Here is a 13,940-nt window from a genome sequence, read left to right on the forward strand (position 1 = left end):
CTCCCTGGAGCTCCCGAACTGACCCCGGAGAAGTGTGCAGAGAGGGGAGAGAGTAGATGTGCCTGAGGTGGGCTCTGGTCCCAGGGGATTTTCTGTTCAGAAGCGTCTTCGTTTTGAGTCCCTCTGAGAATACACAGTGCGTTTAAGGAAGCTGTGCCAGACACTCAGGCTCCAAGAGTCCAGTCTGCGGGGCGAGAGCACGGCCCTAAAGGCCGGGACGCCGTGGTGATGTCCTGAGGTGTCCGTGGGGTCCCTCAGCTGCAGCTGCGTTGAGCAGATGGGGAGACTGCTTTTCCCCATGAGAGTTTGAGCCTCCCTGTTGGGGGCGCGCCCCAGCCTGCCAGGATGTGGTGGTGGGCGGAGTCCTGTTTCTGCGGCTCCTCGACGCCCGGCTTCTGGCGAATGTGGCTGAGTCTCTGCGGACTGGGACCGCGGGGCACCGGTTTGTCTCCACTGTGTGCGCACGTGCTCACCACCTGCTCTTCTCCTGGGCGGAGCTCGCGTGGATTTTGTTAGACTCATCCCTCAGGCACTTGTGGTTGTCGATGGCACCATAAATGGTGTTTTGAAAACGTCGGTTTCCAGTTCATTTCTCGTGTTGACCTTGGGTCCTGCAGCCTGACCCCATGCAGCTTAATGCTGGTGGCGGCTCTGCTGGCTCCCGTCTGCACTTGGCCAGCTCGTGGTTCCTCTCCCGCCACAGGCCCTGTCCCTGTTCCTGCCGTGCACTGGGGGCTGGAGCTCTGCTGGTGCCGGTGCTCTGCCGGCTGGAGTGACTAACACCCCTGCTCTGCATCTGCCTTGGGGAGGGACAGGTGTTGGGGTGGTGGCCACCCTGCGTCTAGGGAGATGCCCCCCATCAGACAGAGGTGGTCGCTCCCACTCTGAGAAGGCCCAGGCATCCGTAAGGGAGGGGTGGGTTTCGCCAGCGCCGCCCTCACCTGTGAGATGACGCCATGCTTTTCCTCTTTCATCCGTTGACCCGGGGAATTGTGCTGATTTCAGCAGCTGACCCAGCACTGAGTTTCCGAGGGAAGCCCCACTCGCCCTCTCACTCCCCAGCGTTTCTTTGCCCGGGTCGTGCTCCGTGAGGGTCCGCGTCTGTGTGTGCGGAGGGTGTCGGTCCGCAGTCTTCCCGAGACACGTGGTCCGGTTCGGTTCCGGGACCCACTGGCCTCGTGGAGCACGTGCAGCATCTTCTCTCTCGCTCCTTCGTGCAGCGCTGCTGGGCTTCCGTGTGGGTCGGCAGCCCAGGGAGCCAGCCCTTCGGGGCCGAGGTTTCGTCTGCGAGTAGGTCCGTGACCATGAACTCGCATCAGGTGAACACAGGGCACCAACGAGTCTTTCCAGAACCTCCCCGCTTCGTACGAGTTGCTCACAGTCCTGCACAGTCTTCCCCTGTCCTCCTTCAGGGTCTGCAGGGTCTGCGCCTGTGTCCCCTTCCTCTTCTTTTTTAAACATTGACTTTAGAGAGAGACGGAGAGAAAGAGGGAAACGTGGACTGGCCCTTCCACTCGTTGACGCACTCACTGGTCGATTCTCGGCCGGGCCCCGCCTAGGAAGTGAACTTGCAGCCTTGGTGCGTTGGGTTCGAGCCCCAGCCCCTGTGCCTCCCCGCTGGCCTGGCGCCCCTTTCACCCTCAGCGTCGGTGTGTCCTCTCTGAGCTGCGCGTCACTCTGCTGGAGGGCGGGACGGCCGTGGCGACGGCTGCGAGGAGCCAGGTCTCGGCCTCCTTTTCAGTTTTGCTGGTTTCTGTTTGCTGATTTCTGCTCTTTTATTCTCTTCCTGCTGCTCTGCAGATTTTGTTTGCTCTTTTTTCAATTTTTTAAGGTAGAATCTTAGATTATTGGTTTGTGACCTTTCCTCATAAATGTCTAGTACTACAGATTTTCCCCAGAGTACTGCTTTAGCTTTTAAATATATTTAACAGTTTTTAAACATATTTTCATTCATTCAGTTCAATATATTTCCTCATTTCTTGTAGGATTTCTTCTTTGACGATTGGGTCGTTGACACTTTTTTATTATTGATTTCTAATTTAGTTCTTTTGAGGTCCAAGAACGCAAGCTGTATGATTTCACGCTCTTTGTGTGCAGACACGTGTCTGCCTTGGAGGGAGCCCCCACGGACTCGTCACCGCGGGGCTCCCACAGCCTTCCTGCGGGCGGGCCACGGGGGGGGCGGGGCCTTCCTGCTGGGCCTGGACATGTGCTTTCATCCTCCTTTCAGCCCATCAGTTCTTACTCTCATCTCCTCTTTTAAAACTATTTCAATTCACTTTTTAAACTGATTTTGAAGTTAACAGATACTAGTCTTAAGGAAATTTAGAAAACCAAACGTTAAAAGTAAAATTAAAAGCAGCTGGAGATGTGTTGGAGGATGGGCCCTTCAAACTTGTTCATGAGCCGCTGCCGTTCTCGGCGGTCCGCAGAATGCCTGGTTGTGCGGACGGTACGCACCGCCCCAGAGAGGCGGTGGGGCAGTCCCAGTGCTGTCCTGGTGCAGTGGGTAGGTTCCATTTGCGAACACAAGCAGGTCGTAGGTTCTTAACCGTGTAATTCTTTGTGTATCAAACTGCACTAACAAATTGAAAAGGTAGGTGGTTCATGGGAGAGCAAACATTAGGAAGTGACAGACAGGAGCGTTGTCCGTAAGTCCGCAGAGCCTTTGGGACCAGACGCCCGGTTCGGGGCGTGCGAGCTGCTCTCTGACCGCTCCCACAACCCTCCGAACTGACGACCGTCCTCCGTCATTGAACGCAGACGCTGGCCTACGGGGACATGAACCACGAGTGGATCGGCAACGAGTGGCTGCCCAGCCTGGGCCTCCCGCAGTACCGCAGCTACTTCATGGAGTGCCTGGTGGACGCGCGCATGCTGGACCACCTGACCAAGAAGGACCTGCGCGGGCAGCTCAAGATGGTGGACAGCTTCCACCGGTGCGCCCGGCCGCAGCCTCCTGCTCGGGGGGGCCTTCGGGCTGTTGCCTCGTCTGCTTGTTTTTAATGGTTGTTGTTGCTTTTTTACTACACAGAAACAGTTTCCAGTGTGGAATTATGTGCCTGCGAAGGTTGAATTATGACCGGAAAGAACTGGAAAGGAAAAGAGAAGAAAGCCAGAACGAAATAAAAGGTAGTGTATTATGTCTCATTGATTTAGTGTCTCTCTGCTTCCCAGTGGATCGCAGCCTCCACCATTTCCTGTTTGAAACCCACTCAGGAAAGGCTCTGAGTGGAGGGCTGGTGTCTTCCGGGGGCGGGTGAGGCGGCCAGGGCGCTGGGGCCTGGCCCCTTGTGCTGGCCCGAGGCGTGTGCCCCGCACCCTGTTGCTCAGAGGCGCTGTCAGCACAGCAGGGCTGGGTGGGCAAGAGCCCCCACTCTTCTCTCTCACAGACTGGGGGGGGTGGCACCGTGCCAGCCTCGGACCCGAGGACCGAAGCACAGAACCAAGCAGGGGCCGTGCTTTCTGGGTCGAGGGGGCAACATGGAGCAAGCCGGGCAGAGTGGGAAGAAGGCAGAGACATTTACGGAGGGAAGCGGGTGGAGAGGGGTGGGGGGGGCGAGCAGGGCACTCCTCCATTTGGGTTAATTTATTTAATCCCTATCACAGCCCTTCCTAAGAAAGAAATGGAGGTTGAAAGTGTACTTGGGGACATGGCGTGGAGGTTCAGTCTGGCCGTGAGTTCACGTAAACCCGAGCACTGCCATGAGCTGGCATTTACATGTGTGTGTGTGTGTCGTGTCTTCAGAAAAGGTTTTAGAGGTCAAGTGGGCAAGTCTATCTCCTCTGCACTCTCTGCCCACTTCCCGTATTTTCACAGTTGACAAAAAGCTGTCTTTGAAAGTGGTGGGCGAGCATCTCTGTGTGTTTGAGAAGGGTTTTCAGGGTGAGTTGAGTAGTTTATTGTTTTGCATAAGCTCATCCCCCCAGATTTCTAGTATGGTGGAGGATATCTTTAAGTTTCTCTCTTTAAAATGGGACGAGAAAAGAGGCTTCAAGAGCACAGAGAGGCTTGTGTCTTGAGGAGCGAGTCATGCGTGTTGGGGCCGGCCCTGTGGGGACGGAGGAGGTCTTCCCAATGCCCTCTCTCTGAACCAGTGGGCACCTGCTGGGCGTGCAAGCCCATGTCTGTCCGGCCGGTGTCCACTCCTGGGAGCCCCCTCCTTTTCTGGCCTCTGGACGGCAGGTCCACGCAGAAGCGCCCTCGGGCCCCTGAAGATTGTGAGCTGGGGGGAAGCCTCCCGAGCCTGGAGGTGCCGGCGGCTGTGTCTGCGCCTGCGGCTGTGTCTGCGCCTGTGCGCGGCCTGGTCTGAGGGGCCACCTCTGCGCAGGAGCCCTTGCCCTGTGCCCTGGGGACGCGTGGGGGAGACGGCCTCCGGAGGTCACCGGTGTCGCTGTCTCTGCCCCCGCAGATGTGCTCGTGTGGAGCAATGACCGCGTGGTCCGCTGGGTCCTGTCCATCGGTCTGAAAGAGTACGCCAACAACCTCCTGGAGAGCGGCGTGCACGGCGCGCTCGTGGCCCTGGACGAGACCTTCGACTTCAGCGTGCTGGCCCTGCTGCTGCAGATCCCCACGCAGAACACCCAGGTAACGCCCGCCCGGGACCCCTCCCCGCCAGGCCCCTGCCCTCAGGCCAAGGCGCTGCACCAGGGGTTTGGGTGGGGGCAGAGCGGACCAGCTCCATAGACAGCTCGCCAGGCCTTTGTGCGCCCAATGCGTAATGTGCCAGCTTGGACCAGCAGGGCTCGGTTCCTCATTGTTTTGGTCAGTCCCTCTCTGGTTTCTGCCGGGAGCGCGAGAGTCTTGTGACAGACAGAACAGCAGGGAACTTGCTGCTCCCCAGCACCAGAGCCGCATTGGTCCGCCTCTCCCGTGGGAGGGGCCGCTCCTGGGCTCATTCCAGAGTCAGGGAAGGTCTTCACGCATCCGCCCCACACCCCCTCCCAGCACCAGCCCCTGCAGCACGCTTTGGAATTCAATTTCCAAGCCACCGCCCCCCGCCCCCCGAACCCGCAAGCCTGTCCTCGGGCCACAGGTTGAAACGCTGGCTCAGAGCACTGGCAGCTCTTTGCGGGGTCGTGTGACATCCTGGTTGAAAGGGCAGCTGTGACGCGTTGACGTCCTGCAGATTGGACTGGAGTCCAGGTGTTGTTTTGTGATTTCAGGCTCGTGCCGTCCTGGAAAGAGAGTTTAACAACCTTTTGGTCCTGGGGACGGACCGACGGTTCAGTGAAGTAAGTTTCCAGTCTGACGCCTTTTGAATCGCACATGCAGCCCCTCCCTGTCTTGTCCCTGCGTGAGTTCCTCGGGCGGGGAGCCCCACGTGGGGCAGTTTTTACTGTGCAGGCTGGGCTTGGTTCTTGACGGGTTTTTTTTACAAATAAGCTGGTAAAGTATTTTCAGTAAGACAGGTTTGTTTTTGTTTTTTAATTCCTGCTACTTAACTTTTGATACCCCTCAGAAATGTTTTTCATAAAACACCGGCTGTGGCCTGAGAGCGGAGCCCCGTCTCTCAGTTGCCTGCTGGGCACAGCTGGCCGTCCTGCCCCAGTGCGGGGCCCTGGGCTTGGGGAGGCCGAGGCAGGAGTCCACTCGAACACCCAGAGCAATAATTTCTGCCTCAAAACCCCGACTCGTTCATTCGTCCCTACACTGTCACTTCTCTCACTCTCCGTCCGCTGTTGAGAGAACTTGACTTTGAAGTGCTTGCTGGCTCTGCCCCAGCATAAGACAGCTGTTTACAGCACGATGGCTACTTGGAGGAGGGTAACGAGACCTTCTCTCGCAGTAAGGAGGGGGCGCTTGCCAGGCGAGAAGTGAGGCGCAGTGACCGAGCGGAGGAGGGTGCCCCAGTGGCCAGGGCCGCCTGATTCTTGCCCCATCAGAGCTGCCCCAAGCGCCAGACTGGGGGCTCTGCAGCAGACCCCCAGGTCAGGAAGTCACGGGGGCACTGAGACGGGTTACAGACGAGTGACCAAAAAAGCGCCCAGAGTTCGACCATCAGTGAAGGGCTGTAACCCGACACTACCTTCTTGTCCTTTATCACATGGTCACTCGGCTCCTGTCCTCCAATGTTCCAGGATGACGATAAGACCTTCAGGAGAGCCCCTTCCTGGAGGAAAAAGTTCAGACCAAAGGACGTGCGTGGCTTGGCGGCTGGCTCAGCAGAGACTCTCCCTGCAAACTTTCGGGTCCCCTCCTCTCTGTCCTCGCCCTCCATGCAGCCCAAGAAGACGCAGCTGGACGGTACGTGGGCCTTGCGCTGCCCAGCCCCTCCCAGGCAGCGGGAGCCGCTGGCGCCGGCGCCTTGTGGCATGAGCCAGAATGACCTGCTTAACACGTTATGAGGCGTTTGAGTACTGTTGCATGCCCAGGCTTAAATGTTTTACAATTAACCCTAACGTCTGTGTGTGGAAGTTTAACTGTGATAGAGATTTTTTTAAGTTCCTATCTGGTATCTGGTGGAATATTTTTATTCTTCCAACTGATACAGCCGTACTGTGTGTCCTCGGCGCATCGGGTGGCTCCCACCCTTGTAGAGATAGGTGTGTGGCCTCTTGTCCTCCCCCGACTGGGGCGGGGGCCGGGTCCTCATGGGCAGCGAGGCACACACATCCGGGAGCTCCACCTTCGCTTCCTGGCGCTGTCCGTGCTGTGATCCACCCGTGTCACTGTGTCATGGACAGAGGTGAGCACAGAAGCAACCCCGGCAGTTGTCCCTGGGGGGCAGCCAGGCCTGTGGCTTGGCCTCAGACAGCTTGGTGCTTCGGGGACAGTGCTGGCGACCAGGTGGCCGTGGTTTACCCACAGGCCCCCTGGCTCTGGCTGCCCCCACTTGGTGGCCGGCAGGGCCCTGCTCCGCCACTTCAGCAGTGCCATCCTGGAGCGATGGTGAAACAGGCCATCCTGTCAACTCCGGAAACATGTCAGCCTGGCACCGCCACTGTGGTCACGTTCCTGTCACAAGGGACTCCGCTCTCAGGAGTAGGCTCAAGAGGTCATAAATGGCACTGGTGGGGGTTCTACCGTTTGTCACGGTATTGGTCCCTCCCGTGAGTGGTTTGGGGGTCTCCCTCACCTGCCCACGGGAAGCACAGAGAAGAGCGAGTTTCTGTGGAGTCCGTGCGGTGCCGGACGCCTGTGACGAGGGGCCCACAGGGCAGCAGCTTCACTCAGAAGCAGCATCTCTGGCAGAAATCAGTGATGTGCTTGATGCGGGGAAGCGGCAGCTTTTTAGAAAGCAGCATTTTTTTTTCAAGGAGCAGCAGATAGCACTCGTGTTATCTGTAACTCAGCCTTCTACTTACTAGTCTGAGTGCTTCCTTATTCTGCACGTAGCTCCGCTCCATTCTCCACATCACAAGCCCATCTTCGTGCACAGCGTCAGCTGCAGTGTTGAGATTGGAGTGGAGATCGGCTGAAAATGTTTCTAGAGGCCTGGCCTGTGTAGTTCATTTGGTTGGAGCATCGTCCCGTAGCTTAGAGTTCACAGGTTTGCTCCTGGCCGTGGCCCACGCCCGGATTGTGGGCTCCGTCCCTCTTTGGGCGGCACAGGAGCCAACCAGTCCACGTTCCTGTCGCACCCACGTCTCTCTTTCTCTCTAAAAGCAAGGAAGAGTCTTTGGGTAAAGATGCAGAGATACGCATATTCCTAGGAAAAGGAATAGGGAGTACATTGTGTGGAAGATGCCTTCCTACCCTGTACAGTAACAAAGGCGTAAAGTCAGTAAAGCGGACTGTGTCTGTGGTTCAGGGTAAATGCAGCCCACCTCCCGGGCTCCTGGGGCCGGAAGGGGCTCCATCGCTGAGCAGTCCCACCAGCAGCCCCAGCCGTCTCACCGTCCCGTCCACATGCACGGCAGAGCGCTAGCGAGGGGCACTCCCAGCGCGCACGACAGGTGTGTGGCTGGGAGCAGGAGCCCGCAGAGAGTCCTGGGGCGCGTCTCGGCCAGCCAGTCGGGGAGCACGCTGTCTCCCCTAGAAACTGGGACTGGGCTTCAGTCTCCCTGGATTCGCCATTGTCCTCTAGCCCTCGCCCCGAAACCACGGCCCGGGGGCCCCTTGGACCACCCGTGAGGCCCTTCAGGGGAGAGCAGGTGCGGAGAGGGGCCGGGCACGGCCCCTCCTGCCTCCTGACTGTGCTCAGGCCACTCCCAGGTCTGACAGAGTCATGTGCGAGGCTGCTCTGCTCCTGAGGACGGTCCTGGAGAGACCAGGCCACCACGATGAGCAGCTGTCACGGGCAGAGGTGCACACAGTGACGCTGCCTTACGTCTTTGGATGCCTCGTGGCGCTTTCGGAATTAGCTTGTGTGACTCCCAGGGCTGCCTGGGAGAAGACGCGCCACGCGGGGACCCTGTGCGTGGTGACACGTGGGCGCCCCTTCTCCGGCTTGTCCAGCCCCACTCCGAGGCACCCTCGGAGCCCTCGGCAGGTGCTGCTGCTGTAGGTGTGCGCGCGTGTACCCCGGCCTGGTGTGGCGGCCCTACTAACTGCATGCTGTGTTTGCACGCCCCCCCCCCCCCGCGGGTGTCGCAGCAGGCAGTGTGTCGGGAACGCAGCGGCTGGACTCCGCGACGGTCAGGACGTACTCCTGCTGAGGCCCCTGTGGGTGAGTAGAGAGCGGTGCCGCCCCGCATGGGGCGGGCGGGGCAGCGCTGCTGGCTTCAGTCCCTCCAGGGAGCTGAGACATGCAGACACTCTGGCTGCCATGCACCCGCTGAGGTGACTCATGTGCCTGCAGCTCACTGGAGAGGCTGGCGCATCCCCATTTCCGAGGGCGGAGCGTGCCCCCACTTTGTCTTTAAACCCGGGCCACCAGCTCTTCTCCAGTGTCTGCTGACGCCCTCCGGGGGCGGGAGAGCACCAGGCTGCGGCTTCTGGGCGCTGTGACGCAGGAATGGGTGCCAATTCAGTCCCTGCGCCTCAGCGCTGGGGGTTTTGCGTGGGTACACAGTCTTGAGTGAGATGAGTGGTGGAACTGTGTGCCGTCCGACCTGGATGAGCTCCTCGGGGACCCACGGGGTGGTGGGTGAGCCCAGGCCCAGCCCCCGCTGCCCTGTGGGCTGCAGGGGGTGCTGGTCTGCGCTGCTCTCCTGTCTCAGCCAGCGCAGGGGGTTGGACTCGTCCTCTCTCTTTTAATTGGCGACCTTTAGACAAAAGGAAGTCAGTCAAGGAGCATCCTGGAGGATGCACAGCCCTTGCTGTTTTATGAGCCTGCTCACAGGCCGCAGCAGCATCACCGGCGGAGGCCACAGCCTGTGCACCGGGGCAGGGCGCCAGGGGGCGCTCGTCCCGCGGGCGGCAGGCTCACGCGGCTCTGTGTTCTCTTCCAGTTTACCCGCACTACTTCTACAGGTGACGCGGCGGCGGCCCTGCCGGGACAGCGGCCCAGTGCTCAGCGGATCTGCGACCTGCTCACACTTGTTACATGGACCCTGAGATATTTTATTACAGAGTTTTTAATTAGTGAAAAATTCATGACTCCCGTAAAGAAAATATTTTAGAATTTAATGTTTCTTATATTTATGTAAACTTATGCCTTCATTTATATAGTTACTTACTTTTTCATGTATATCCAGGCTATAAATATCCTTTCAAATCAATTCATGTTCTTATGTCTAATTTTAGTCTTTCCAATGAATGTACTGTAATGCTTGTGTGTATAAATCCTATGGACAAATGTAGGGCTTTTGTAAATTGTGCATTTATTGTAATTATTACTGTTTAATTTTTTAATAATAAACCACGACAGAGCGAAGGGTTTTACCGTGTTTGTAAACTTGTCCTGACCCAGCGCACTGTCCCTTAGGAACGCAGCCTCGCTTCACAGCGGTCACTCTGGGACTGGCCTCACTGTGCTTTTCCTGTCAAGAGGTGCTTTGCCTGTAGCGTGAGCCCCTCCGCCGTCAGAGACCAGCTTCTCATCTGGACTGTGGAGGCCTCGCCAGGACGCCAGGACCGCCCCTGGGCCCGGCTCTGCGGCCCGGCACGGCTCACGTCGGGGACGGGCTGGAGCCACGAACCGGGCGGCGCTCAGCCAGATGAGAAGCAGCAGGTGGGGCAGCCTACGTGAGGACCAGCCCCGGAGGGACGCGTGGCTGGCGCGGAGACCTCGGGGCACAGGGAGGACTCAGGAGGCCCTGAGAAAAACAAAGGCCTTACTTTCTTAGACCATCTTTTCACATTTGTTTGCAAACACGTTTGGAGGACGGACCCTGTCACACGTTTAGACTTGGTGCTGTGGCCGTTCCAGACGGTCCAAGTGACCAGGTAGCAGCTTTACTTTCTAGGTGGTGAGTTGAATGGCCAGCAGGGCGGCGTGCAGATGATGGCACCTCCGTCCCCACACAGCCACAGAGGGGACAGGTGGGGACATGCGTCTTCACATGTGCTTTCCGCTTCCGGGGCTCGTGCGATTCACTGTCACCTCCATTTTTCTACTGCTCTTTTGTGAACTTCCTGATTCTGTAACAAAGTGTGTACAGCCTACTTTTGAACCCTTTTTATCACAGTGTTATTTATTGCTTTCTTTCAATAAAGTGCTGAGCAGTTTCCCACTGCTGTTCAACAGCCAGAGCCAGCTGTCAGCGCGCCGCCCGCTCCAGGCTGGTGCTGGCGCCGATGCACTGGCACCTGTCCCCAGGGGGACGTCTCACGATGGAAGCCAGTGGATGGGATGAGAAAGGTGGAGGGCGAAAGTACTGTTGGCTGCCACCCACAGGAAGCCTGGGTGGTCCCTTCCCCCGGCTGTGGAGGCCCAGGTACGGTCCCCTCGGTCCTAGTGGGAGCCCGGCCCTGACTCAGGCTACTGTCCACAAATGGGTGGCCAAGGGCAGCTTTCGGCAGCCGAGGAGACTGGGCGGAGAGTGTGTGTGCACACTGCCCCGCTCCCCCCCGCACGATCCCCGGTGGCATCCGAGCTGTGTCCTTTCCGATGTGTGGCTCCTGGGAACCAGGGGGCCTGCCGCTCTGACAGTGTGAAGCGGTCCCCGAGGTGTGTGCCCGAGAAGCATGGCCCACCCCCACGGCAGGGCTGCAAGCTGGCCCCGGGTGGGGCCTGGGTACTGTGGGCAGCAGGGTGGGCAGTGCTGGGGCTGCTGATGCTTTGTCAGGTTCCAGTTCATGGCCGTTGGGGCTCCACCTTCAGGGAACCGAGTGTTTTCCTCTCTGGTCCCCCTCCCCCGCCCCAATACTTGCCTGGCTTCTGGTTCAAAACCGGGCACCTCACTTGGGGCATCTCCCGGTTCTCGGGGCTAGGGCAGAGGTGAGACGGGAAGCCGAGGGGTGCTTCCCGGCCTTTGTCCCCTGGCACTGGGCTTTGCCTGGCCGAGGCCAGGCCAGCCTGGGGTGTTCCACAGCTTCTGGAAACAGGCCATCATTGTGTCACTAACTCGCGGGCCCTTCCTTAAAACTTGATTTTGTGATTCAGCTTACACTTTTAAAAAGTCCATTGAGAAAAATCCAAAAACGGTAAGATGTCCTGAAGTTTTACTTGTCTGGGGACACTTGCTAGCCATCCTCTGTAGACCTGCCTGTCTCCTGACCCATCCTGCCTGTCTCTTGTCCCCTCGGGGAGGGACAGCCCTCGGGCAGTATGGTCAGGCCGGGGTTGCCTCTTCTGGTGTGAAAGCCCTCGTTCCGGCTCTTCAGCCATGGGGCTGCTGTCCTAAGGTTTCGGCTCCAGCCTCCCCTCGTCTCTCTTAAGAAGATTCTGGGGTTTGGGTTCTGTTCTTTGGTCTCTGCTCCTTAAGTGCTGTCCCCGTCCAGGGCCGGGCCAGGCCCGGTCCCCGTGTCCTTGGCAGACAGGAGGGCAGACGACCACCAGTGGCTTCTGGTGCTGTTCGGATGACGGATGTGTTAGTGAGTGTGTTTCTGAGTGTCTCAGACCCTTGTTTCCCTAGCGGAGCTTGGGGAGACTGAGCAGCTGGCGATTTTCCTCTTGTGTCCTCGCCCCTCTGCACCTTCTCAAGGCCCGTAGTCCGCACGCCCAGCCTGCCCCGCCCACCGCAGTTGCGCGCTGCCGTGGGAGGAGGCTCTGGGGAGGGGCTGCCTGTGCCTTTCTCCAGCTTCCTACGCACCTCCAGCCTCTGCCTGTCTTCAGGTGGTCTGTCCTCCGTGAGTCTCATCTCTCGTCTCCTACAAGAACACCTGACGTCGCTCCACCCAGGCCATCTGGGACAGTCGCATCTCGATGCCTTTAACTGCATCTGCATAGACTCCCTTTCTAGATAAGTCACATCCTCAGTTCCATGGATTCGGACAGAGACGTCCTGTGGGGCCAGCGTTCAGGCCAGTGCACCGCATGCCGTTCTTCTGGAGGTGCCAGGGCGCATAGAGGCGCCGTCTCTGAGGGGACCCACCCTCTCCTGGGAGTAGGACATCCAATGTCACATGAAGGACACAGCCCAAGGCAGGGAGGCAACCGGCGGATCTGGCACCAGGAGTGGCCCAGGCCTGTGTGCAGTGCCGCCATGGGGCGGGCGAATATCGGAGGCTTTAAAGTGAATGCCCCTTGGCGGGCAACAGGCTTGACTTTGGGGACAGTTGGTCACATGCGAGTGTACCGTGTACCCACTTGCTGACGGTGTTGGTGCGGGACAGTCACTCGGTGAAGACCCAGCCCTTTGAGGGTGGGGAAGACGGGTGAGACAGAAGCGGGTTCTGCCCAGTGAGGCTGCCCCAGGAATGTCCCCTGTGCCCCCAAATGGCACTGGAGGCCGCAGGGCAGCGGGGAGCACTGGCTTTGGGGAGGCCCGCGCCACAGCTTGGGGGCTGAGGACTTTGTTCCTATGTGGTGGACAGCGCGTCGGAGATGAAGAGTGGCCGGCGGCGGGCACAGTGGGGCGAGTCCGCCCCTGTGCACGGGCACCTGCCAAATACACAGCCTGGTCCTTGGTCTCCTGAAGCCGACAGAACACAGTCCTTTACTCTCAACGAGGGACGGTTGGCAGCGTGACTTCCCGTCTGAAAACTGTCGTCCTTGACCTTGGGTAAGACAAAATGTTCTCATTAATTTAAATAAAAGCAATTTAATGTTTTAGTGAAAAAAAATAAACAATGTAAATAAAGTATGTTTTTAATTAATTGAAAGCGATATAACTGGAATTGTAGCCTGGCACGGCCAATAGGGCCAAAGGATGCAATTGTGGATCCGCCAATAGAGTGCAGACGCGTGCACCACGTGAAGTGGACGCCAGGGCCCCGCCCTGCACCTATGAGGCGGGGTGGGGTGGGGCGTGGGGGCGGGGCTTCCCCAGTCTGGGCAGGGCGTCTTTCAGGTTCCCTCTACTTGCTTCCTGCTGCTGTCGCAGCACGCTGATTGTGGCCTCTCCGTTCACCCGTTCATCTGCTTCAGTCCCGGCCTGCTGGCTTCCCCGCGGTGGACGAGTTAGCACTCTTGCCCCTCCCTCTCCCTCTCCCAACCTCCCAGCAGCGAAGTCAAGGTTGTGATCAGGTGGGGGCTTTAGAGAGAGGGGCGGGGGAGAGAGAGAGAGGAAGAGAAGCTTCGATGGGAGAGAGAACATCCACTGGTTGCCTCTCCTATGCGCTGCGACTGGGGACCAAACCCACAACCAAGGCATGTGCCCTGATGGGGAATGGAACCCGTGACCTTTGGGTTTATGGGACAACACTCAAAACCACTGCACCACAATGGCCAGGGCTGGGATTTGCTTTCAAATAATGGGTCGGGCCCAGGCTGGTGTGGCTCCATGGACTGAGCGCTGGCCTTCGAACCAAAGGTCACAGTCCTGGGCTGTGGGCTGTCCCCGGTGGGGGGCACATGAGAGGCAATCACACACTGACGTTTCTCTCCCTCTCTTTCTCCCTCCCTTCCCCTCTCCCTAAAATAAATAAAAAAGAAAAAGAAAAGGCCGGTCAGTCCGTGGTGTTGTTACAGGAGCCTGACCTGACCGGGTACCAGAGGGGAGGCCACTGG

General features: G+C 58.4%; 1 protein-coding gene across 7 annotated transcripts in view; it reads left to right on the top strand.

Moving 5' to 3' along the window:
• PPFIA1 (PTPRF interacting protein alpha 1) overlaps positions 1-10,573 on the top strand; it is a 73,460-nt gene extending 62,887 nt beyond the window's left edge. For 3 of the 7 annotated variants that reach the window (XM_053662887.1, XM_037135239.2, XM_037135241.2), the window contains 7 exons: positions 2,764-2,939; positions 3,035-3,132; positions 4,413-4,588; positions 5,167-5,235; positions 6,082-6,247; positions 8,540-8,612; positions 9,337-10,573. In XM_053662887.1, the coding sequence (XP_053518862.1) occupies positions 2,764-2,939; positions 3,035-3,132; positions 4,413-4,588; positions 5,167-5,235; positions 6,082-6,247; positions 8,540-8,601 (747 nt within the window). In that variant the 3' untranslated portion in view covers positions 8,602-8,612; positions 9,337-10,573. The remainder of the gene's footprint in view (positions 1-2,763; positions 2,940-3,034; positions 3,133-4,412; positions 4,589-5,166; positions 5,236-6,081; positions 6,248-8,539; positions 8,613-9,336) is intronic. The other 4 variants (XM_037135240.2, XM_037135242.2, XM_053662885.1 and 1 more) reach the window with 2 other exon arrangements.
• Positions 10,574-13,940: the final 3,367 nt, after the last annotated feature.

Source organism: Artibeus jamaicensis, unplaced genomic scaffold (assembly GCF_021234435.1).
Source record: "Artibeus jamaicensis isolate MK-2021 breed Jamaican fruit bat unplaced genomic scaffold, CSHL_Jam_final contig_3109, whole genome shotgun sequence".
In the NCBI taxonomy this organism is placed as follows: domain Eukaryota; kingdom Metazoa; phylum Chordata; class Mammalia; order Chiroptera; family Phyllostomidae; genus Artibeus; species Artibeus jamaicensis.